The sequence below is a fragment of the Centruroides vittatus genome, unplaced genomic scaffold, assembly GCF_030686945.1.
Source record: "Centruroides vittatus isolate TY-2023 unplaced genomic scaffold, ASM3068694v2 contig_2104, whole genome shotgun sequence".
NCBI lineage: Eukaryota > Metazoa > Arthropoda > Arachnida > Scorpiones > Buthidae > Centruroides > Centruroides vittatus.
This window is the reverse complement of record NW_027121305.1, coordinates 197,062-222,089: the sequence shown is the minus strand read 5'-3', so window position 1 is coordinate 222,089 and position 25,028 is coordinate 197,062. Positions and strand designations below refer to the sequence as shown.

General features: G+C 35.3%; 1 protein-coding gene and 1 pseudogene across 2 annotated transcripts; one reads left to right on the top strand and one right to left on the bottom strand.

Moving 5' to 3' along the window:
- Window positions 1–919: 919 nt before the first annotated feature.
- LOC136970701 (peroxiredoxin 2-like) lies at window positions 920–4,624 on the top strand (annotated as a pseudogene).
- A 13,122-nt stretch (window positions 4,625–17,746) lies between these two features.
- Window positions 17,747–25,028, bottom strand: LOC136970661 (glucose dehydrogenase [FAD, quinone]-like). Of its 2 annotated transcripts, XM_067265117.1 has the most exons (11): window positions 24,902–25,028; window positions 24,616–24,818; window positions 23,589–23,778; window positions 23,279–23,410; window positions 23,079–23,200; window positions 22,832–23,002; window positions 22,592–22,736; window positions 19,723–19,880; window positions 19,445–19,622; window positions 17,997–18,219; window positions 17,747–17,932 (listed from the first exon to the last, which is right to left on the bottom strand). In XM_067265117.1, the coding sequence occupies exons 1-11, from the start codon at window positions 25,002–25,004 to the stop codon at window positions 17,797–17,799; spliced, it is 1,761 nt and encodes a 586-aa protein (XP_067121218.1). In that variant the 5' UTR covers window positions 25,005–25,028; the 3' UTR covers window positions 17,747–17,796. The 2 variants fall into 2 exon arrangements, with proteins under 2 accessions (XP_067121218.1, XP_067121219.1); XM_067265118.1 differs by lacking the exons at window positions 19,445–19,622; window positions 19,723–19,880.

Sequence of the window (25,028 nt, the reverse complement as noted above, 5' to 3'; positions counted from 1 at the left end):
GAAACCCATAGCGCCTACACGCGATATTAAAATTGAGTAAACAATAAGTCACACTGAATTAGCGACCATTTTATTTGAGAAAGTATAATTTATAATTATTATCAATCATTTATAATTATTATCAAACTGTACAAAATTCAATTTGCGAAGATTTTTTGAAATTCCAATGAAGGGCATCATTGCATCATTCATCAGAAAAACTTGGCTTCACGTATTGCTAATCCTGAAGTAGATACTGTGATAAAACTGTTATAAATACAGTAAATTATATCCTGGCACGATAACTGAACCACAGAAAATTTAAAAGTCTTTTAGAGGAAGTGGGTAGTCAATACAGTGATGTTCTTTTACATACCTCGGTACGTTGGCTTAACAGGGGAAAGTTCTGAAAAGGTTTTTTTTTTTTCTTTGCGAAAAGAAATAATGCCGTTTTTACAGCAAACTAATTTACAGTGAACTGCAAAGGATGAATGGCGGCGTTTTGTAACGTTTCTGTGCGACATTACGGAGAAGCTTAACAGTTTCAATACTGGTTTACAGGGCGAAAATAAAATAATTTCACAAATGGCGAATAAAATATTTGTCTTCGAAGTAAAATTAAATATTTATTACCATGAAATACAAAACAAAATACTGCGAAATTTTCCAACCATGACAAAAGCTAAACAGGACGGTATTAAATCGGGTACAATAGAAATTAATACGATTGTCATCAGAATATAAGAAGTAAAACACGGACTGTTTGACGAGAGGAATAAAGGTGTAAAGCTGAATAGCAGTGACGTCATTGCGTTACGATAAAATGTGCCGGTATCCTTGAGCTCATGCAATTGCTAAAGAGCTCTTTCTTTTTTCTTTGTGTCAATAAATCGACTTGTCTTATTTGTTTCAATGAATCAGTGGCGTGCCGAGACATTTGATGACAGGGAAGCTGCGTTTCTGTAAGAAGCCGACTTCCTGGGGCAATCAGTTAATTACGCGTCAGTGATGGTCTAGGGCAGGGATGGGCAACCTGCGGCCCGCATTCATATATTTTGCGGCCCGCGACACATAAAATGTGAATAAATATATCAATTTCCCAGCTTAAGGAAGTATGCAGCAAAAATTCAAACGTTATTTTTACAACTTATGTATGTGAATAGTTTTTCCCGCAATGAATTTAGTAAAAATTAAAACAAGAAACCGGCTAACAGACACATCGAAACTAATTTAAAACTAGCAGTGACAAATATTTAACCAAATATTTCCAATATATTACGTTCACATCAGTTCCAGAAGCTAAATTAAGTATACCTATGCTAATTTATAATTTTATATGAATAAATAATTCTGATTTACCAACATGTTTTTTTTTCTCTTTCTGTTGTATGCGGCCCGCATCAGTTCAAAAGTCTTAAAATGCGGCTCTTACATAGAAAAAGGTTGCCCATCCCTGATCTAGGTTCCATTCGTATTCATTTGTTCGATAAGCCAGTAAAAACTGTATACTTCTCTAAATACCTGTTTTTATGCGCTCTTTTTATGTGCGATTTTTATTTGTGCGATTTTTTTTAATGCGAATTTTTAATTTGTGCGGTATAGTTGGCGACTAGTCTCGTGCGATTCGTCATGTCTTACGTTGACTTATTATAGCTAAATAAACTTATTATAGGCATAAATGCACTTATTATACTAATATTATTGCATGAATATGCGAAAAATGAAATAATTTACTTTTTAAGTCAACAAAAACACCACCTGGACAAAAATATGTAAAACAGACGATAGACCAGACGATGCAGTCAAGTGCTGACATCTGTTGTCAATAAATTCTATTTCGTACGGTTTTGAGTTATTTTCTATGTGAGACTTTTTTTATGCGGTCCCTGTTGACCGCATAAAAAAAATATTTTTTTAATTGTGTTGCGAAAACTATTATTACAGCCATTCGTGAAGTTTCGTGAGATTTTTTTTAATGCGTTTTTTTTTAATGCGGTCCCTATCCCCCGCATAAAAACAGGTTTGGACTGTACTTCTCTAAATGTATTTTAATATCACAATTACATTCTGAATCGCTTGCCACGATATAAGGGCTAAAATTAAAAAAAATTATGAAAACTTTCTCGGTGAAATAAAATGTGCAGTGGATATATATATACCTGGTACAATATATTGTTCAATTGTATTAATATACTTTAAAGAAAATTATAATTAAATGTAGCTTTGTAAAGAAACGTACATAAAAATAACATAAAATATTCTTTACTTTTTAAATTTTAAAACAATCCACTTAGTCAAATAGCTCGATACGAGTGGCTAGTGATGGAATCAGAGACGGTCCGGTAGGTGTGCAGTGCGTGCGTGCCAAATCCCGAGGGTGCCAAATGTCTCGGTCAATGTCAAATGCCTCTTTTGTCGCTCACTAGTAATATATCAAAGAACGCGACAGGGTTGTTGTAAATTTTAAACGTTTCTCACCATAGCTGTGAAAATCTAAATATGTTAAACTTAATACTAAGTAGATTGTCCATCATTTGTTTTCTAACTAATTCGTTTTAGGACCAGGGTCCACGGAAATTTCCAAAATTCTTTCCCCGGTGTAAAGGGGTAAGATCGACTATAATCTATAATCTTAATCATACGCTATCGTTACTTTTTGCCCGAGAAACGCTGGGCTCATCTGCTACTATGCATATATTTTGACTTTTAAATTGTTTTTAAAGGGTATTTTTACTTTTTATTGAAATCAAAGTGAAATCTATTGTCCAACGACATTTTTTATTGTATTTGAAATAAATAAATTATTACGGTTAATGTACAGGTATGTTTTACCTGTACATTAACCGTTATAGCAAACACTCGTTATAGCAAACACTGAAGTAATAAAATTCCAGTAATAAAAAGAGTGGTTGTCAGCAGCCATACGTCTTTTCAAGGCGTACTTAAATTTGAGGCAGAACGCTACCTCTGCACCGTGCCTTCTAAGTTCAGGCATGTGTCTCTCTTAGTTGGATCCGGCCGCAACACTCTGACGAAAAATCTCATCGAGACACTGCAGCACAGATCACCAAGCCTCCCCACCACGACAAGGTGGAGACACGACGGGGAGGAGTACCCCCTGCCTTGTTAGCATTATTCCAATCTGACCCACTGCCCGACACCGACCAGGAGGAAGAAAGAAAATTAAAAGTGAAAAGTTAAAGTTAAAAGTGAAAAGTTAAAGTAAAGTTAAAAGTTAAAAAGTCCTGGTCAGATCACACGGGAGTGCGGCAGAAAGGAGATAACCCCGGGGGCACCACGAGGAGGTAAGGCTCGGAGGATTTGGGTTTCCGCCCCCATTTAGTCCGGAGAGACACGAATTTCGTCTGTCCGCATTAAATGAAGTCAAACAAATAAAACGCCCGATTGTTATATTACATTCTTATTATTTGTATTGTCGATTGTTTATTGTTTCGTCAATCAGTATATTGATATTTTCACAAAAATTTTTGCAATTTATAAATCAAATTCTTCACAATTATATTAATGTATAATTAATGAATTAAATTATTGCAGACAATTTGTAAATTCGTTCTAGCAACAACATTCTCCATTGCAACTTTTTACTTATCCTGTTTTAAATTTACATAAATTCATAAACATTCACTTTTTCTAAACATATTTCTTCTCATTGTCTTAACGGTAACCACAAAGAGTTAATTATTTTACAGAGAATTCTTCTTTTTGTCATCTTGAAACACGTTGTTTTGCGCGTGAAACGAACAAGGGAGGGTTTTCTTGTGCGAGTTTTTAAGGCCGCTACACACGTTCAGGAAATCCTTTGAGGAAAAACTGTGCAGGCCTGGCCTTGAGGAATTCCTGAACGTGTGTGGATCAATTTTAAAGAAGAGTTGGCCCTTTCAGCAGCGTGGCAGATCCTGCTAGAAGATAATTTTTAAAAAATTAACATCAACATCGTTTCGAAGCGCATGCGCGGTGCACGGACCGGCGATCGTTTCGTTTAAAAATATGTTGGAACACGTGGCAGAATTCGAAATAACATTAAGATGGCGGATAAGAAAGTAAACCGAAGCGGTGCAAAGAGAAGGCGTTTGTATTCGGGCGAATCTGCTCCAGATTTTTATGCCACTGCCGTAGTCCATGGAAGAGTAAAAGAAATCAGCCGTTCAGATTATATAGGAAGATATTTGGTTCTCATCTTTTTTCCCGTGGACTCGTAGGTTTGTCAGAGATAATCGCTTTCAACGAAAGATTACTCGAATTTAAACGCATAAATTGCGAAGTAGTGGCATGTTCCACCGATAGTTATCTATGTCATCGCGCCTGGTTAAACACCGATGGAGAACACGGAGGAGTGAGACAAGTAGACTTTCCCCTATTGGCTGACAAAAACGGTCGAATTGCCAGAAAATTTGGAGTGTTAAACGAAGCAGAAGGGAGCGCTTGTAGAGCTCTATTCATCATAGACTATAGAGGAAAAATTCGTCAAACTATTATCAACGACTCGGGCGTAGGGAGAAGCGTAGACGAAACATTAAGATCAGTTGGAGCTTTTCAACGGGCTGATAGAAATGCTAAAGAATGCCCAATGGATTCGGAATTAGTCGAGCCGGAGTCCAAGAGAAACTGTCGATTCTGGTTTTGAATGAAAGATAGAATTTAATTAGGCTGATTTGAAGGTTGAAATATCGAATTAAAAATTCTATAATAAGTTTTCTTTTTCGAATAATTTGAATAATAATTTCTTTTTTGAATAAATCAAATGATAAAATAAAATCTAATTGAAGTTGTATAAAATTGTTATGTGAATAGATTAAGTCGTTTTTTTTAATTATTATAATTATAATGAAACCTTCATAGAGAATTTTTAATTTATTCATTAAGAACTTCGTAAAGAATATTGTTATTCGCATTTTTTCACCGGATGCTCGCCCTCTGGTGTTTAAAAACAAAACTATTCTATCTGGGTCGTTTGATTAATTCTTGTGTGTTATCAGCAGTAAAGATGAATAACAATAGAAAAAGCAAAGCTTTCTGTTTCGTTCTAAATTGCAATTTCAAAGATTTACGGGAGCCTAAATTAAGTTTTCGTCTATTCCCACACAAAAAACAGATGATTATTCGGAAATCGGTCGGTTATATTTATGAGCTTCTCCGAATTCTGAAAGAGTGGACTTAGACTATTAAGAATTTGCGGTTTTCCGATTGTTCCAGCTTTACACGAACAAGTTATGCTGTCAATTTTAAAAGAATATTTTCTTAAAGTTTAAAATGCCAGTAACTTTTGTGTGGAACACAGGGTCGGATTTAGAGCATTTCGAAGCCCTAAGTTGAACTCTGTACTAATCCCTTACTAACCCTTCACAATTTTAGAAGTCAATCATAAAAAGAAAAGAATTAAATCAGACATATCTCTCTGATTCAATACGGTTATTGGAAGAAAAAGATGATGAGGTTTTCACTAGTCTTTTGTTTTAAAGAATTGGTTATTAATTCATTTTTTTTTAAAAGACCTTATGTTAATTCTTAAGAAAAGAATTAATGAAATACTACACAAAATAAAAGTAAAGTATATTGTTGTTGGTTTGTAAAAAAAAATGTTTATTACAAAATTCGACTATATTCGATTTTTTTTTTTTTTTTTTTTTTAGAATACAAATGTTTGAGGCTCCTTGAAAGTCGAAGCCTAAGCAACAATTTACATAGCTTTTTACTTGTAAATCCAACCCTGATAGGACAAATGTCAAAGCCGATGTTTTTAAACACAAAGGGCACAAATATGTATAGAACGATCTCGCTCACATGTTTTGATACTACATAATGACGTATCCCGCTAGCAGTAATTGTTCTGCTACTATAAAATTTCTCGATAAAACAGCTACAAGCAGCATATATTCATTATATCGGACAGTAATATATGATATAATTTTACATTACTAGTTTACAAGCGACCGCAGATAAAGTAGCCATTTTGTTAAAAAATTCAGCGCCCTGTTATAGTTACAGAGATGTCTGAGCGTATGTAATAACCTCCTCTTTATGTAAAACTAGAGCCCTCTATAAAGCAGAGTATGGTCAACTGGGGAGTCAAAATATGATTGGCTACTGCCGGTCACGTGGTTTGTGGACGCCATTATGAGGCCAGCTTCCGATCCGCTTATGACAAGCGAGTGTCAATCAGCTATTTATTACGATAAATAACAGGATTCGAAACTTTATATACCAGGTAGTTCCAATCTAAAATAGATTCTAAACATCAAGTCAGTTCTTACTTTGCTATACTGACGTTAGAAATTATTATTTTAGCCTTTAGATCTATCGATACATCTATATCGCTCTTAAAGCTACCACATAAAAATAAATCATGCCGGGTCGATCAGCCATTAATTGCTCAAAATAGAGCTCCTAAATTCAAACTGCATCGATTTCCAAGTGATAAAGCTAGGAAAAAAAGCATTGGCGATTAAAGTAAACAGGCTGGATGAAAATAAGAAATTATGGATTCCTGGAAAACATGCATTACTTTGTCAGAATTTTTATGAGAAAGAATCAGAATTTTATGAGGTAAGAATCAGAATTTTTATGAGAAAGGACTTCTGCTTTGCCTACCTATTTAATTGTACATTGCACATTAATAAACTAAAGCTAAAGAAAACAATCCACATTACCGGTACAGATCTATATATCCAATATAAATTTTTAAGGCCTTTTAGAATTATCCGGTACTCAATACGAACATAAACAACCAATTAACTAACGTTTTCGATCCGCACTCCGCGATCTTCGTCAGGTTTCTTTCCGACGGTTTTTGAAAATAGAAATGCAAATAGAATTCTTTCAAAACTTCAAAACGACTCGAACCTCTCCCGCGTGCAATAATTGCGAACGATCCAACATGCATTTAATCTCCATGAAACAATCATAAAAATGACTCTGTCCATCCGTACAGGAATACTACACTACTCTGAGATGCTACCATTGCGGGTGCACTTCGGAGACATATCGCCACGCATATGATAAAACGTTGCCATCCTTGAAATTGATACATTTCCCCGATTTTGACGCCTTGTAAAATCTCCATTTTTAATACACCCGGATACACCGGATTAACCGCCAGGATAGCACCCAGATACACCCAGGATTTTCGCTTTCGCGAAAACGCACAAGCCTACGCCTGCGCTCAGACCTATTTTGGAATAAGGCCCCTACGAAGATGCTGGAAAACGAGTTGCACCGCATATTAGCCAGACATCTCCAAGATTATCCCTTAACAGTGAAGAACTCCAGAGAGTTGGTCGACGCATTGAATCATACACAGGTTACAGAGAGCATCACGTCACAGTATTGGATTTTCAGGCTCTATATCCATCCATCAAACTCCAACCTTGCTTTTGCGCCCTTAGGGACGTCCTACTAACCAAGTATAAGCCTACCAGCACACCGCAAACACGTACTTGAGCTCGCACACCTAGTGTGCTACAATTCGCTGTTTAGGTTCGACAACGCCACATATTTACAGAAAAGGGGGGTCCCCATGGGGAGCCCAATTTCGAGCGACCTGTGTGAGTTGATTTTACGGCAGTTAGAGAGGGATGTCATTCCCAAGTTTTCACACGATATTATTTTATATCGTAGGTATGTGTGATGACGTGATGGTCATATGGAAGAACAAACCGAACGTCCATGATTTTCTGCGCATGTTATATGACAAGCCGTATGCTAACGCTTAACCCTCCGTGAGTCGCTAGGAATCGTTCTCTTACTTAGGTCGCATGGGTCTGTCAGACCCGTCATTTTTATTTTGAAATTAATAAATTTTTTCTATCGCGTAGAGGAACTACAATTTTTTCGTTAAATTCTACGCTTTGTTTTCTATCTAGTAGTATAAATTACTTCTGTATTGACGAAATTGTCTTTTCAATATTTATTTTTACGTAATTTGATGAAAAAATCACAAAATAATAAACATATCAAATTTCAACTCGCTGTAAGTTATCTGACGTTTCACCGATAATCATCGGGTTTGTTTTCAAATGGGGAAGAAAGTTCACTCATTCGTGTGAAGTCAGTAGAAATTCAGTACTACTGCTAAAAATTTTTTAAATAGATTTCGCGTTACCCCCTTTCGCGAGAGTCAATAAACGTTAATTGTTTTATGGCTCTATTAAAAAATGCTTATTTTTGGGTTTAAAATCGACTAATTGACAACTGTTTTATTTTGTTTTACTCATTAGAATGTCATCTTTAAGATTTAACAGATAGTTTTGTTAGATTTTCACACATGAATTTTATTTTTAATTTTTAATGTGATATAGTCGTGTGTTAGGCTTAACTCGATCACCTAATTCAAAAATTGACATCGGTCAAAATATTATTCAATTTATCAAAATTCTTTGTTGATAGTTTAGATATAAATGTTTTCTCTGCACGAAATGAATCGATCGAAAAAATAATGAGGGGCCCATCAAAAATTCGGCAATTAATGACATGTTGTCGATTCTGTAATTTGTTTTTTTTATAATATAAAATATTCACACAATAAAACTGTAAAAAGGCATGCATATCAATATCTGAATGTTATCAAAATGCAATTATCAAAAATTTTATAATTTTCACAATTTGTATTATCTTAATTTAGTTTTAAAGTTTTTTGTCGCGCTTTGTGTATCGCGCGACAAAACAGTCGCAACGCGATCAAACGCAGCGATTTCATTCATAATTACTTGTTATGTAGATCGGGCTAACTTTTCAGGTTTGTTTTGTTGTGCCGCGATGAAAAATGAATAAATAATAAAAGCAGATTATAATTAAAAGTATTTTTATCAGATTAATCTGAATTATTAGATTATAGAATAATTATAGCTATGCGATATGATTGTCGCGTAGTTGTAATTATTTTTCTTATATCTAATTCCTTAATGTTTAGGGTCTAATTAGCTAACTTCTAGTTGTTATATTTCGTATGAACGTGTAAGCATCGTTTCAAAATTGTCTGGTGGGAATTGACTGAGATTAGAACTACCCTCCACGTAAATCAAGGTTATAATGTAAACCAACGTTAGACAATCGCCCAGTGACGTAGCGTGGGTGTCAGCCGCCTGGGGCGGAGGAAAATTTCCCCGCCCTCTTATTTAGGGATTTTTACAAGATATTATTATTTATTGTGAAATTTTGCCGCTCTCACTACGCTACGCCACTGCAATCGCCGAATTAAAATTTAATTTTTATTTTAAATTTGTATTTTAATTTAAATTGACCAGTCGTAAACTGTAATATGTTTCTGATAAAATCTCAAAACAAATCGATTTCAGTCTAATTTTTAAAGAAAAATCGCAATTTAAATTTTATTAACAAATAAAAAAAAAGGAATAAACAAATGTAAACAAATCATGTGTTATTTAGATTACACTGTATTGTGAAAAATAATCAAAAAAGGAAATTGATACGGATTCAGATATAAAAGCCGGTTTATTACTACAGTACAGTAAATATATTACAGTTTACGGTGTTTAATTTTTTTTAATACAAATTTAAAATAATACTAAAATTCACAACTAGATATTCCATAGACTTACTATAGGAAAATGGAGTTTCCAGGAAATATTCATTGCTAAACAATTTTAAAAACATGTTTACTCATCTGAACACTGTCGAACATTTAATTAGCAATTTATAGCTTATAACGCGATTAAAACAAAAGAATTTATAGCGATTGTGTAAATTCGATTACCAAGATCATTTCCGAGGGGGCAGGACATTTTTTGGAATTTTATAGCTAGACTGTTTTCACAAGTTTCTGATTACTTAGTAAAAGTGAAAAAAGCCAACTTGCATCGCCCAATATACGAGGAATAATCATAAATTAATTATAATAGTGATAAATAAAAATTATATGATAAGAATAAAAAATAATTAAATTAATTAAAAAGTAATTAGACATTACTTTTAAAAACAATATTATAACAAAAAAAACAAAAATTTAAATATACAAATAAATAACGATATGATAGGATTTAATAAACACCGCGCGACAACTTAAATGCGATAAAGTTATTGCGACACTCGCTATCGGCAACGGCGACAAATTAAACGGTTTTTTTTTACCCCCATCATGAGTCGCATGGGTCTGACAGACCCAAAGTATTTTTTTTCTCAAAAATGAGCGTTGTTATTCAAAAATATTTAACAGCATGTTAATCGGGATAGAAAGTTAGAAGAATATTAATTTTTTCAGATTTTTTGAAAAATATTCAATATTAAAAAATTGTAACTAAAGTTCGCGCCGGGTATGTCAGACCCGTTCGACTCACGAAGGGTTAAGCTAGATCAACTATCGGGCACCGATGTGCACTTTTTAGACGTCGCCATTCAACTCAGGATAAACAGTATTGAAACGCGGGTGTATAACAAGCCGACTACCTACCTATGTACGTACATACCTGCTGGTTTAGAAGACCCGTATCCATATAAGATTGCGGCGTTCAGGGCGTTAGTTAGGAGGGCGTACACTCATAATTCTAAATGGGAGGACACGCTCACAGAGCTGGGACACATAGAAGACATAGCCGATAGCCATGGATACAGACGTGGCCTCGTCCGTAGATTAGCGCGTAACTTCCGTAATACAAACGCGGCACATCACGCTTCAGTGGCACGGGATAGGTCCAATTCGGGGCCGAACCAGCGCACGGTGGTCCAGTACAACAGAGGTATGCATGACCTATACAAGGAAATAGCGCGGAGGAAGGGCACCAATTTGGCGTACTCAAGAACCCAATCGATCTATTCGCTACTTCAGGAACGCCAAAGACAAGCCGGATTTTCTAAGAGCACCAGGGGTATATAGTATCCCGTTAAGAGATCACAGGTCCCAAAGGGATTTAATATACATCGGATCTACCAAGAGGTCCGTTCAAAGAAGGAACTCGGAACACAAGTATGACGTTGCCAAAAAAAGACACACCACCGCCCTGTCGACGTACGCCACCGACCCCGATATAAAGGCAGATTTTGATAAAACCAGCCTCATTAAAACATCATTCGACACGGACCGCATCAGGGCCTTGGAGACCCTTGAGATTTACAAGGCGTCAAAATCGGGGAAATGTATCAATTTCAAGGATGGCAACGTTTTATCATATGCGTGGCGATATGTCTCCGAAGTGCACCCGCAATGGTAGCATCTCAGAGTAGTGTAGTATTCCTGTACGGATGGACAGAGTCATTTTTATGATTTTTCATGGAGATTAAATGCATGTTGGATCGTTCGCAATTATTGCACGCGGGAGAGGTTCGATCGTTTGAAGTTTGAAAGAATTCTATTTGCATTCTATTTCAAAACCGTCGGAAGAGAAACCTGACGAAGATCGCGGAGGCGATCGAAAACGTTAGTTAATTGGTTGTTTATGTTCGTATTGAGTACCGGAAATTTAAAAGGCTTAAGAAGTTATATTGGATAAAGCTAAAGAGTATTAAGTCTGTTAATACATTTTAACCTTTATAAGTATATTGGTTTAGTGATGTGAATATTTACAATTAACTCTCATAGGTTCATTTTGAGAAAGATCAGTGTGAGAATCACAGGAAGGATGGAAGAAGATTGCTGAAGCTTGATGCCGTCCTACACTTTTTTCTCACAGACCTGCACCTAAAAGAAGATGCTCTGAATCAAAAACAGGGCATAGAAACAATTGTGAGCGTATAGATCCGACCTTGGACCACAGTTATGCTACAAATTATCTCATATGACATCTATGCAGCCCAGTACAGGTATATTTATAATATAAATTTAAAATATTCTTATTAAATATTCTATTTTTTTATTGCATACTTTGATTCTTTTTGAAGAAAATGCTGAAGAATGTAAAAGCACGAATGAAGATGAAGACAACGAGACATCTGGTCCAGTATTTCAAGACTCCGGTAATCTTGTTAGCCAGCCACTGTTACCAAAATCAAAACAAATTAATGAATTGTAATCTCAATTGCATAATGCATTACATAGAGTTAAAAGAGTGCAGAAAAGAATAAGGATCTCTATCAAGAGATAAGAAAATTAAAGTCTAGAGTCAACACACAGAGTACAAACATAAAATTAATTTTCAATCCTGATCAAATAACAGCCCTTGGAAACGTGTCAACACGGAAAATAAAATGGCAAAATAATACAATAAGAAAGGCTCTGCAGTCAAAATTTGCTTGTGGAAGATCAGGCTATGAAATGTTAATTGAACAAGGCTTGCCTCTTCCCTCTTTACGGACATTGTAAAGACGACTACAGAACACCCCCTGTAACAGGGAAATTACCCTTTTTATTAATAAATGATTGATATTTAGTAATTATCTGCATTCCTTGCAAAAAATGCAGAGAATCACTATTTGTTACTATGTTACACTATGTTACTTGAGTTTTTCTTGTTGAAAAATAAACTTTATTGATTTTTTTTTTATAATTTTTGTCTTTAGTTATTATATTTTTAAATTTAAATACATATTTTTCAGATTATTTATATTGCAATAGTGCTGTGAATAAATGTGATCCACTAAATATAATTTTTTAATATTTTCGCTTTTTTGCTTCTAGCCCTGTTATTGTTATATATTTTGTCTATCACTTATAAACTACAATTATTCCGAACATAATTAAAAATGTTTAACTTAATATGACTTCTCTCTGAATCTAATTTCTGTTTTTAACTAACATTGCTCGTTTAAATGCTAAGCAGTACTGTGACACTGCAACTTTGACCTCAAAATGGCGTCCATACGTTAGAGTGGCCATACTCTGTTTATAGAGGTTCATGTCGACATCACGAGTGACGTCATGAGCATGCGCAATTGTCCAGCGCCATCTTTGTGACTGTTTGTGACTTGTTTACGTTTTGTGTGTGTTCACGTGCGTTTTAACTGGAGTTCTTGTGTTGTTTTTTTTCGTCGCGAATATCACTATGGTGATTTGTTGTGTAATTGGGTGTAATGCTAGTTCACTCAAGAACAAAGGAACATCATTTTTTAAAATTCCCGGCATTATTTGTCATCAAGGATCTCAAACTGAGGAGCTTTCACGACGAAGGCAAACTGCATGGCTCTCGAGAATTAACCGGAAAAATTTCGTTACGAATAAAGTGAATATCAATACAAGAGTTTGTCAGAAACATTTCATTTCAATATTTACGTTAATAAACACTAAGTTATATTTTAAAACCTAAAAGAGTTTACTGATTTGCTTATATTAATTTAGTTAGGTATAGTGCATTTATAAACGAATAACTAACGTAATTTCAGGCTTTAGCTAGTGCAAACTTATAAACATTACACGTTAAAACGAAAAGCAAGTAGACTTATTATATGCTAGTTTCAACTAGAAAATAAAGGTACTGAACAATTTGAATTAAAAAATTTCCACGGCTGTTTTTAATTAGACTTTTACTTTCAGACAAAAATTCTTACTTAAGAAATACGTAAAAACACGAGTTTAAACAAACAAAAGAAAACATATCTTTCCAAGCAATATTACTTCGCTGTTATTAATTACTTTTACTTTTATATCAGGAGAAACCCAGCCACTTGTTAAATAGTTATGGGCCTCTAAAGATTTATAAGCTTTCATTTGTGACAGGGTGTAGAAATTTGTTGTAAAAACCAAATAGTTTATAATGTCACCAAATTCTACTTTCGGCCACAACTCTTGATATACGACGAAGTCTGATAAACTGGCTTCGTATGGATCGCCTTGACATAACGAAATTTTCTCTTCGTACAGAGCTGCATCTCGTCCTGTTAGACTGCTAGAATAGCTTGCAAGAAAAGAATCTTTTTTAACTTAATCCATGATAATAGAACTGCAGTATTTTTGTACGTTTAAACTAAAAAAAGACGTCGAATAACAGACTACGTGCAAGCTAAGCGAGCGAAAACTACCACAAAAATGGCGAATGGGCGGAGCAAACGTGTGTTTTATCACGTGACATGCGACCTTGAAACCTCTCTATAGAGGGCTCTAGGTACGCTTAAACCCGTTCGACTGGGCTAGCCGAATTCTACTTCATTGGTTGATCGTCTACGCGTGATTTATTACGTGTCATTCTATCATTGGCTGGAGTTTTAGAGCGCGATCTTCTCGCTCTGTGAATAGCTGATGCGTATAAAAAGCGTTACATACTAGTGATGGGAAGAGTTGTGTAAATATTCGATATGTCGATGTATCGATAGATCCATTGGCTGGCGTCGTCCTTGCGATATTATCTAATATAATCACAAAATATAGATATATCGGAGTAAACTGGAAATTTTTATTACTATGGTTAAAATTTTGCTTTGCAGGTTCAAAAATCATAACAGGGAAGATCTTATAAAGGTTCTTTTATATTTATGTGGATGAACTTTGCAAAGCCATGACGAGCATAGGAGATGGGTTCGGCCACAGAGAAATGGCAGAATTTCTAGAAGATATGAAAGTTCACGAATATGGACAGTTCAACTACATAGATTATGTCACTAAAGTGTCAATGAAACGAATTCAAAAGAACATATAAATATAAATCTAGGGTCCAATATCACTACACACTGTTTAAATTGCCACCGTATTTGATTTCAAAACTATTATTTTCGTCTATTGTTAATAATAAGATCAACTTAAATTATTATATACATTTTTAGTCATTTTTAAGCCCGTGTATTATAATTTTGTGACACTCCAAAATAAAAAAATTGAAATAACTTTTAAACTAGTAAACATTTTAATATAAAAATTTACCAAAATGTATTAAATTATATTTAAAATCTGTAGACATCAATAATTTTTATGCTTTTAACCTAAAATTTAAAAAAATATAAAAAAAACAGGTGTTTATACATATGTTACAGACTAGAATTTGGTATATATTTATAGTAACCAAGTTAGAATTCTTAAAGGAGTGTCGGATAAACGGGATTTATCCAATGTTTATGTTTATAGTAACTACAGAAACTTCCTCTAAACTCCACATTTTAAATTTAATGAAATCTCTCTGGATTTACTTCAAACTTTACACTCAGAAATATTTGAACTCAAAAATAGTGTTAATATTTGTTTTTATTTATTTTGTTTTACAGAGTAGACTAAAACATGGACCAGACTTTCAACAGATGGACAATGTACAAAATCGCTTATGCCACACTACTGAAAACCTATCTGGCTTTCAGTAGATTTCTTATAATACAAAACCTATTATGACAGCCTACATAGGTTGTCATAATAGGTTTTGTATATGGTGTAGGCAGACAAAGGGGCAAATATGATGTATTGCTGCTCATGCCTGGGTCAGCAACCTCAGAAATTTTTCAGGGGAGGTCTGTACTCGATATATTGAATGCATCCTTCATTACCCCAGCCAGTCTCGTAATGGGCCTGGATAAAAGATCTTGGCACCAACAGTACAAAGTTGCCTTTTGTATTGAAATACAAACTGGAATAAATCTCTTACAGTTTCCTATCCATGAAACATTAATATTTCTCCAGAAAACTATATAATTTTTCAAATTATTTAAATTATTTAACTGCGCTATCCGAGGAATTTAAACATAGATTTCATGATCTAAGAAAAATAAAAAAATATGCTGTTGCTCATTGAAAATCCCTGGCTCTTGGAAGCGGCAATAATATCAGAAGTGCTGGCTGATATATTGGCATGTAATTACGCAGAGCTGTTTGAAGAATTTATTGAGATGAAGAACAATACACACCTGGAAGCTATTTTTAAACAAAAGAAAGAGGAAAATAATTACTTTACGTTGACTTCTGGAAAATAGTGCTAAGACGGTAAAAAAAAATGTTTTCAAATTTTACTTACGTTGTTCTCATCAACGTATCTATATGAAAAATGAATTATGCAAAGAACATATATAGAAACCGGCTTACTGATTCACACCTGGATGCCATTTTACGAGTAGCACGCAGCAGTTACAAGCCTGATTTAAATAAAATTGTGATAAAAATGTTCGCAGTGTCAACAGTCACACTAATTTTCTAAAGTGAGTGAGAAATTATGTACGTTTTTTATTATAATCGTTCTGTTGCGGCTCGCGTGTAATAGCTATACCCACCATTCGGGTCACATATATATATGTATGCGACCCGAAAAAAAGGTTTAGTATGGTGAGTATAGAGTTAGATAGATTAATTATATACGAACTTCCGATGCAAACCGGAAATCACGTTTAAAGGTCTTACAAGTTAGACAGATAGCCAGCACGACCCTGTTGTCGGGAAAATAATGATGTACAGGAGCAAGACACTATTAACATGAGATGGCAAGAATGTATTTTAAACTAAATAAATTAAAAATGTGATTAAAAACTGCACCCGGAATTGTCACAATAAATAATTGCTCGTTTTGTAATCACTTTATTCAACAACATTCGTACAATAGCCGGCTAGATGGCCCTATTCCGGGGTAGGGCGTCACTTTATCGCTCCAGAAACCAGGAATCAAGTCTGAACGATTCGAGAAACCCAAAAAATTTTTCGGGAAATAATCCGTTCCGGTAATTCGTCTCTCATCATCTGGTCAGTCCCGCTGTGGGTCTGTCTAAACCCATAATGGACTGAAGAAAAACCTTCTTAGCGCACACAGAGCGAAAAGTTTAAAAAACCGTTTTACAATGGTTATAATGCGTTTTAGGTTTTTTTCAAATAGATCAATAGATCTAAATATTAAATTTAAAAAATTTATATATATATATATATACCGATATTCATAATACAAAACAGAGAACAGAATTAATAAATTAAAAATATTCTGTACAAATTTCCAAAATACAGTAGACCTCCACTATAACACGGGTTCATATAACACGGAGAAAAAATTGCGATCGTGTTCATATTACATGCTAAAAGAGACTCGTATAACACTGTAAAACATCATCGCCGGCTCGTGTCGCGACAGGATTGGTCGAATATGGACCAATAGCGGATATTGTACAAACCGTTGAGTTTAAACGAGCACTGGACCTACTAACTAACATTTATTATTCAACGGCCATAAAAACTTAACTTTTGAGACATCATTATTTTTCTGCGAAAAATTCGCTAATCAGGAAACACGCGTCCGCCGTTCGATGAGCCGCTCCGCGACGAAAACAAGCTTAAGCAATGGCGTCATCAAACGGTGCGCACTCGGTAAGTAATCCTACAATTTTTGTTTATAGCATAGTTTATAAGGATTATTCCCAAAAAATTATACATGTTTTGGAAATGTTGAGTCAAATTAGTCTAGAATCGGTTAATTTTATGGAAGAAAACCTTTCAAACAGCCGTAGCCCCTAAACTGCACACGTGCCGGGCTGCGATTGGCTCGTGTATTTGAGTGACTCGTACAACACGGATTCATATAACACGGAATGTATCTACCGTGTTATAGGGGGGTTTACTGTACTCGAAATTAAAAATATTTTGCCGGAATGCCGTTGAAAAGAAAATGCAATTTTGAGAACGAATGTTCTCCAAGAAGATAATTATTTGGATTCATTCGGAATCAGATTTGTTTTGCTGTGCTAGGAGGCCCTCTTAGTGTCCACAAAGCCTTTTATTTTTTTAAGCAATTTTATTTTATAAAAATTTCTCTTTTGTTCCTGGTTCCACAGGCCATCGGGGAGCCGCGGTTTCCTACTTTAAGAAACTCTGATATACATAGAATATGAGTATAATTTTATGCTCAGAATATGTCCGTAGCGTAACTAAATCTATATAAATTTTAATAGAAAATTTTCTTGTACAGATTTCTCAGAAACCACATTTTTATAATTTATTATAGCCAAATATTTAAACAGTTCTTCAGTTCATTTACGTGCATGTTTCAAAATCAAATCAGATCCCTTTTCTCCAATCATAAGAGCGGGTGCTTCTGTGTGACCTGTATTTATTTTTGGCATTATCGATGCATCGATAACTCGTAAACTTTTTACTCCTTTCACTCTGTAATCATAAATAATAATGATATATTTATCCTACGAATATAAGAAAAAAAAATCTAACGTACTTTAATTCAGGATCCACAACACTCGTATGATCTTGAGGATCTCCCATCTTGCAAGTTCCAACTGGATGGTAATTAGTTAGCGTAAATGATTTAGCAACGCATTCTAAATATTTATCACTATACGGTTTATACGTTTCACACCCCGGAAAAACGTTAAAGAAGGGCCTAACTCCATATTTCTTCATCACTTTAGTAGAACTAATTTCTAAACACTTTTTCATACCTGCAAAGTACAAAAGAATTATGACACTCTCGCACATGTTAAGTAGAGAATTATTCAGTATCTGTGTAATTAAGGAGTTTTCATTGCAAATGGCATTCTGCTCACCAAATAGAGTGGTTTTCAAAGTAAAATTCAACGCGTTTTCATTGCAAATGGCATTCTGCTCACCAAATAGAGTGGTTTTCAAAGTAAAATTCAAGGCGTTTTCATTGTAAATGGCATTCTGCTCACCAAATAGAGTGGTTTTCAAAGTAAAATTCAAGGCGTTTTCATTGCAAATGGCATTCTGCTCACCAAATAGAGTGGTTTTCAAAGTAAAATTCAACGGCGTTTTCATTGCAAATGGCATTCTGCTCACCAAATAGAGTGGTTTTCAAAGTAAAATTCAAGGCGTTTTCATTGCAAATGGCATTCTGCTCACCAAATAGAGTGGTTTTCAAAGTAAAATTCAAGGCGTTTTCATTGCAAATGGCATTCTGCTCACCAAATAGAGTGGTTTTCAAAGTAAAATTCAACGCGTTTTCATTGCAAATGGCATTCTGCTCACCAAATAGAGTGGTTTTCAAAGTAAAATTCAAGGCGTTTTCATTGCAAATGGCATTCTGCTCACCAAATAGAGTGGTTTTCAAAGTAAAATTCAAGGCGTTTTCATTGCAAATGGCATTCTGCTCACCAAATAGAGTGGTTTTCAAAGTAAAATTCACGGCGTTTTCATTGCAAATGGCATTCTGCTCACCAAATAGAGTGGTTTTCAAAGTAAAATTCAAGGCGTTTTCATTGAAATGGCATTCTGCTCACCAAATAGAGTGGTTTTCAAAGTAAAATTCAAGGCGTTTTCATTGCAAATGGCATTCTGCTCACCAAATAGAGTGGTTTTCAAAGTAAAATTCAAGGCGTTTTCATTGCAAATGGCATTCTGCTCACCAAATAGAGTGGTTTTCAAAGTAAAATTCAAGGCGTTTTCATTGTAAATGGCATTCTGCTCACCAAATAGAGTGGTTTTCAAAGTAAAATTCAACATTGAGCCTAGACCTCATTTCTACGTATAGCGCGATCGTAAAGTCCCTCAGCGGTAGGAGGAACTTCCAGGAACGATATAATGACATCACAGACAGACCACACATTGAAAGAGTTAATATTTATGGAAAAGATCCTTCGAGAGTATTGGTGGCCGCTTTAAAAGAGATGCTCTATATCTAAGTTTAACTGTATCCAAAGATCTTACCTTCAACTAGTACTTTAATATCTCGGGGTTTATCAAAATAATTCGGATTAATGATAGGAGGTTGATGTGGATCTGTCGAGGCCAGTTTGATTTCACCAACGCTTTCGGGCCTCATTAAAAGCGGAAAACAGAAAAAGCTGCTAATTCCAGTGTTTGGTTGAAAAACTTTTTCCCACAGCTGAAAACAGTAAAAATATTTTTATTAGTAAAAGTAGTGTATTGAGTTAATTTTTATGAAAATATCAGAAAATCTTTGAGTAAAAATGAATAATTCTTACTTCTTCAGTTATACCGAAAACATTTTTTATGATAAGCCCGTTGTCGGATGACGGAGTGGCAGAAGAAAACATCAGTTCTATATCTGGCCATTTGGATTGATTATTATATTTGGTACTTATAAACCCGATAGTTTCCGTAATCAGACCAGTAAGTGGCCCTAATTAAAATTATAAATATATTTTATTAGAACTACGAGGTTTTCAAATGGGGTGAACCGAAACCTTGACAAAACGGAAACCTGCCTACACGAAAACTTCTGAGCAGTATGCTCTTTTTAAGTTGTTTTACAGTCAATTTATGGTCATTGTAACGATTGAAGATGTGTTGTTTAAGAAACAAAATTTGGCATGGTTCTTTGTATGTAAGGGGCATTGATGCTATTAAATTTTGGAATACTGAACTCGAAAGGTGAGGAGATAGAGGGAAATCAAGTGTCATATCTCGAGAGGGATCGGGCTTAATGAAAATTTTAATTGTTACTGGCATTTACGATATTTAAAAAAACTCATCTCTACCCTCAAAATTAAGCCTTTTGTCTTTTAATTATAATAAATAATATAAAAGAAATCGGCCGCTTCGGGCCGATTTCTTTTCCTCCAGTTCCAAATTATTAAAATTATTTATTTAATTTAATTATAATTATTAAGTTTAGTAAGAGATGGCGCCTAACGCCAAGCTCTAGTGCCAAATTGTCTTATTAATTATTTATTTATTATAGCCAACTCTAGCCCGATAATTCGGCTCTTGTGGATGTATAGCTTTGTAACGGGTTAGTCGTTATTTATTTATATTTATACGCCTTGCCGGGATTGCGATGGCCGGTTGAGTGCCTTGGGAGGACGTGGGCACTTGATGTGTCCCCAGCCGGCATTGTAATGACCGTCGATGGTCGTCGTGTTAGCTTATATATACTGGAGGAGGCGATCGGACTGAAGGTCCGGGTAGCGTAACTGGTAACGTGTCTGCACGGATAGCAGAAGTTGCGGGTTCGAGTCCCGCTTCGGGTCGATTTCTTTTCCTCCAGTTCCAAATTATTTATTTAATTTAATTATAATTATTAAGTTTAGTAAGAGATGGCGCCTAACGCCAAGCTCTAGTGCCAAATTGTCTTATTAATTATTTATTTATTATAGCCAACTCTAGCCCGATAATTCGGCTTTTGTGGATGTATAATAATATAAAAGTTATCTTTAAAACAAATCCATAATACAAAGGTAAGTTACACAACTCGTTACAACACGTTTTAGAGTTAAATACAACGAGTTAGAAAATACTGTATAGAGTGGCTGTGACCACGGTTACAGCTCTCTTGGTGGCAACGACGGGTACTATCGACGAGTTAGAATAATCTAGCTGGTTGCCTTTACACAACATAAATGCCACACTTCTTGACTAAAAGAAAAATGGCGGACGTGTATTCAACTTTCCTCAAACATGGCGTATACTTGTATGTAAGGGGACTCATACAGTAGTATATTGATAAAAGGGGACACAACATAGTATATTGATAAAATGTACTGGATAACAAATTATTTAATATTTCGTTTGATTTTATGTTGAAATCGATTTTATTGATTGATTAGCATAGTTTGGCTTCATAAATGAGCAGAATTACGTTCATTGGAGTTGACAGTTATACTGAAAGGGGCCACGAAAAAAGGGGAACGTTACTCCGATATTCAGTGGCCATGATAAATTATGAGGAAATGATACCTTCGTTCCTACTATTTTGTTTCTGCTCTTTCCGCCCTACGAGCACTAAGAGAGCATTTTTAGGAAGCTCATTATGAATTCAGCCGGCACAGAATGAGACAGGTGGGTCTTGAAAGACGGGCCCAATGTTTCCAAGACGGATCAGCCCTCAAAAAATTCCTGGGGTTTTTCGACCATCCGGATTTGGTCCCGGGCCCCCCAGAGTGCCACTTTATCTCTTGGCTGTTCATTCTTATTAATTAAATATAGGAATCTAGACTTAGTTCGAACCAGTGGCATAGCTAGGGAGGTGCAAGGGGGTGTATCATGCACCGGGCGCCACTCGCAGAGGGGCGCCCAAATGGTCTCCAAGACAAACTGTATGTGTTTCTGGAGGGGGAACGCCAATAAATTGTCGTGCCCCGTGCGCCAGTTATGTTCGCTACGCCACTGGTTCGAACTAGAATTTCCAATGCGGTATATTAACACCTTATTGAGCAATAACCTTGACAACAACGATATTGTTACATTAAAAATAGAGGCATGTCAGCTAATGGTTGAGGCAGAAAAGGTATCAACTTGTCACTCTGGAAAATTCGGATTAGATTCCGGTTCGGGAACCTCATAATTTTTCACAGGCGGAATTTCCCAGATAGGTCGAGCACTCGCCCGTTATTGGCCGAACCTACGATGGGCATGGACGAAAGCTTTATTAATACTCACGGAGGAAATATTTTACAAAAACTACAAAAAGGATACAACAACCAGTAAGAAACATTGCTTACAAGCTTTAGGTTAGAATTTTTATAACTTAGGTTAAAACATATTTAATCGAAGGAATCGCAAACTACAATCATTTCGGTTAATGTTACCTTAGGTGCCAAGATGGCGGTTCGTCTGTGATTCCAGCAAGGCAACAGTGGGACCCACGTTCTAACCTAACCTAACCTAACCTATTTTAATAAATTACCGTAAAATTAGCAACCAAATTATTAGAATAAGTTAGGTTAGGTTAGAACGTGCGTTCCACTGTTTCCTTGCTGGAATCAGAGACGAGCCGCCATCTTGGCACCTAAGATAACGTTAACCATAATTTCTGGAAGCAAAACTGCAAATTACATGTAATATATTCATTCTGTGATATCTAAAATCACAACTATTTAAATTTATGCATACCTTCTTTGATAAAATAAGGTAAAATTCCTAAAATAATACTTTCTACGATATTATAAGTCACTACTTTCTCTACTGTAAAAGGTAAACCAACAGTGACATGGTCTTGCAAATTTTTACCAACTGGAAGGTCCGAAACAACGGGTATCTGAAAGAAAATGTATAATTTAAACGTTAAAAGAGCTCTTGAGTAACGGAAATAAATTGTTTTTTTTTTTTTTTTTTTTTTTTGAAGTAAAATACCCCCATTTTCTGAAGATGTTCCTTAGGACCGATTCCGGATAACATCAGGATCTGTGGAGAATTTATGGCTCCCGCTGACAGGATTACTTCTCTTGTAACTCTCGATTCTTTTACTTTATTCTTGTGCTCGAATTGCACGCCTATTGCACGCTTATGTGTATCAAACAGTATCTAAAATCGAAATTTATTTTTGCATTATAACGCATAATATTAGTATTTATAATTAGGTTAGGTCAAATTAACTTACTTTAATAACGAGGGCTTCAACGGCAATATGCAAATTTTTCCTTTTGTATATTGGTCTGACGAATGCATCATAAGCATTACAACGTCTACCATTAGTGATATATCCTTGATTAAGCATAAATGCTTTAAGATAATACAAATATGTAAAATTATAAAATAAGAAATAAAAATCTGATATTTTAGAATATAATAAGGATTTACTTTCGGGATCTGGTCCGTTGTAATCACCCTCCTTGTGACCGAGTTCTTTAGCTGCATCCACATAAGCATACGCAAGAGGTGTATAGTACTTAGTTCTCGATATATTCATCTCACCTCCCACTCCATGATAACCTAACGAGAATGCAATTTCAACTTATTTTTTCTACGATGTGCATTGCATGTGTACCGAGTTTTATTCGGTTCGGTTCGGTTCGGTTCGGTAGAGCCGACTCCACGCGTGTTTGAGTACCGTCAGTTTAATTCTAACCATCCTGTATTAATTAATTTATGCAATAGAATTGTATCATACCATTAGAAACTATGGAAGAATCTTGATTGTTTTCCCATTTAGTAAAATAAGGAAAAACTTCTTTCCAACTCCATCCAATAGCTCCATTTGCTGCCCAGTTATCGTAGTCTTTTTCGGTTCCTCGGACGTATAGCATGAAATTAATGGTGCTAGAACCTCCCAATGCTTTTCCTCTTGGAATGCTACTTCTCTGTAAAAATAATCATTCACTTTTTCTCTTATCACTTTTAAATGTCCGAGTAGTTTTTATTTGTTCATTTTCTCATCTGTTATCATACTTCGGTCGTCGCGGGCCAAGATTATGATGGATATAAAAATGACCTCTTAATGTCCACAACACGGTGACTCGCTGGCCAAAAGTTCGGGCGCTCTGGGACCCACCAGTGGCCGATTTGATAAAATCACTAAACAGAGGGGTCGTGGGTTCGTACCCGGATGGGCAGTCCAGTTGGCGTTTTTTTGGGGCGAATTACCCTCGGAGAAAGCATTATTCCCCGCATAACGACCATCATGAAACTACTATTACATGGCAATTACGTCACACTTTACCACGGGGCGATATAGCCTAGAAGTTCCTGTCCCACTAGCTGATACAAGACAACACAAACCTTAAAAGGATATCTAGCGCGGAGATTATGTGTCAGACTTACAACAATTCGAAACAATAGTTAAATACGAGCAGGAATTTTAAAGTGCGATTAACTTCCCTTGATGGAATAAAACGCGGTGTCGAATTAGACCATTCGTAGGCCAAAATAGATAGATGAAAGACGAGACCCAATATGGAAACCTTTGGAGTAGGAGTACCGATTAACTTCCGATGCAAACCGTAAATCACGTTACTTCAATTCAAAAATTCTTCCCTTACGAAAGTTGTTAGATAGAAGACCCGCACGACTCTATTATTAAAGGAAAAGTATGATGTACTGTACAAGGGCAAACCACTACTAATTTGAAAATACGAATAAAAATTGCAGCCTGATTGCGACAATAAATGTTTAAACTCGAAAATTAAATTTAAACTTACGTTTTCTTTCAGTCCAAAGCAAGAATGCTTTTGAGGAACGGACTTGTATGACCAATCAAATTCTGTCTTTTGGAGAAAAGCTACAGCTAAAGGAATATTTGCTATTTCGTCGGGTATTGAACCAGCTTCTAATAATAGAATTTGTAGAGATGAATTCGAAGATAATCTATTAGCAAGAAGAGATCCGGCAGTTCCTCCTCCAACTAACGATTAAAAACAAATTACCGCACTAGTTAAGATATATTTTCAACCGATCGAATTAAAGTATAGATTCGCTAATACTTACTTATGATATAATCGTAGAAATCGTTAACTTCTGTTACAAATTCCGAGTTCGATGTTACGCCATTGACGATTATAATCGCAATTACAAGAAGAAATCGATCCATGTCGCTACCATTAGAGCGGCGCTG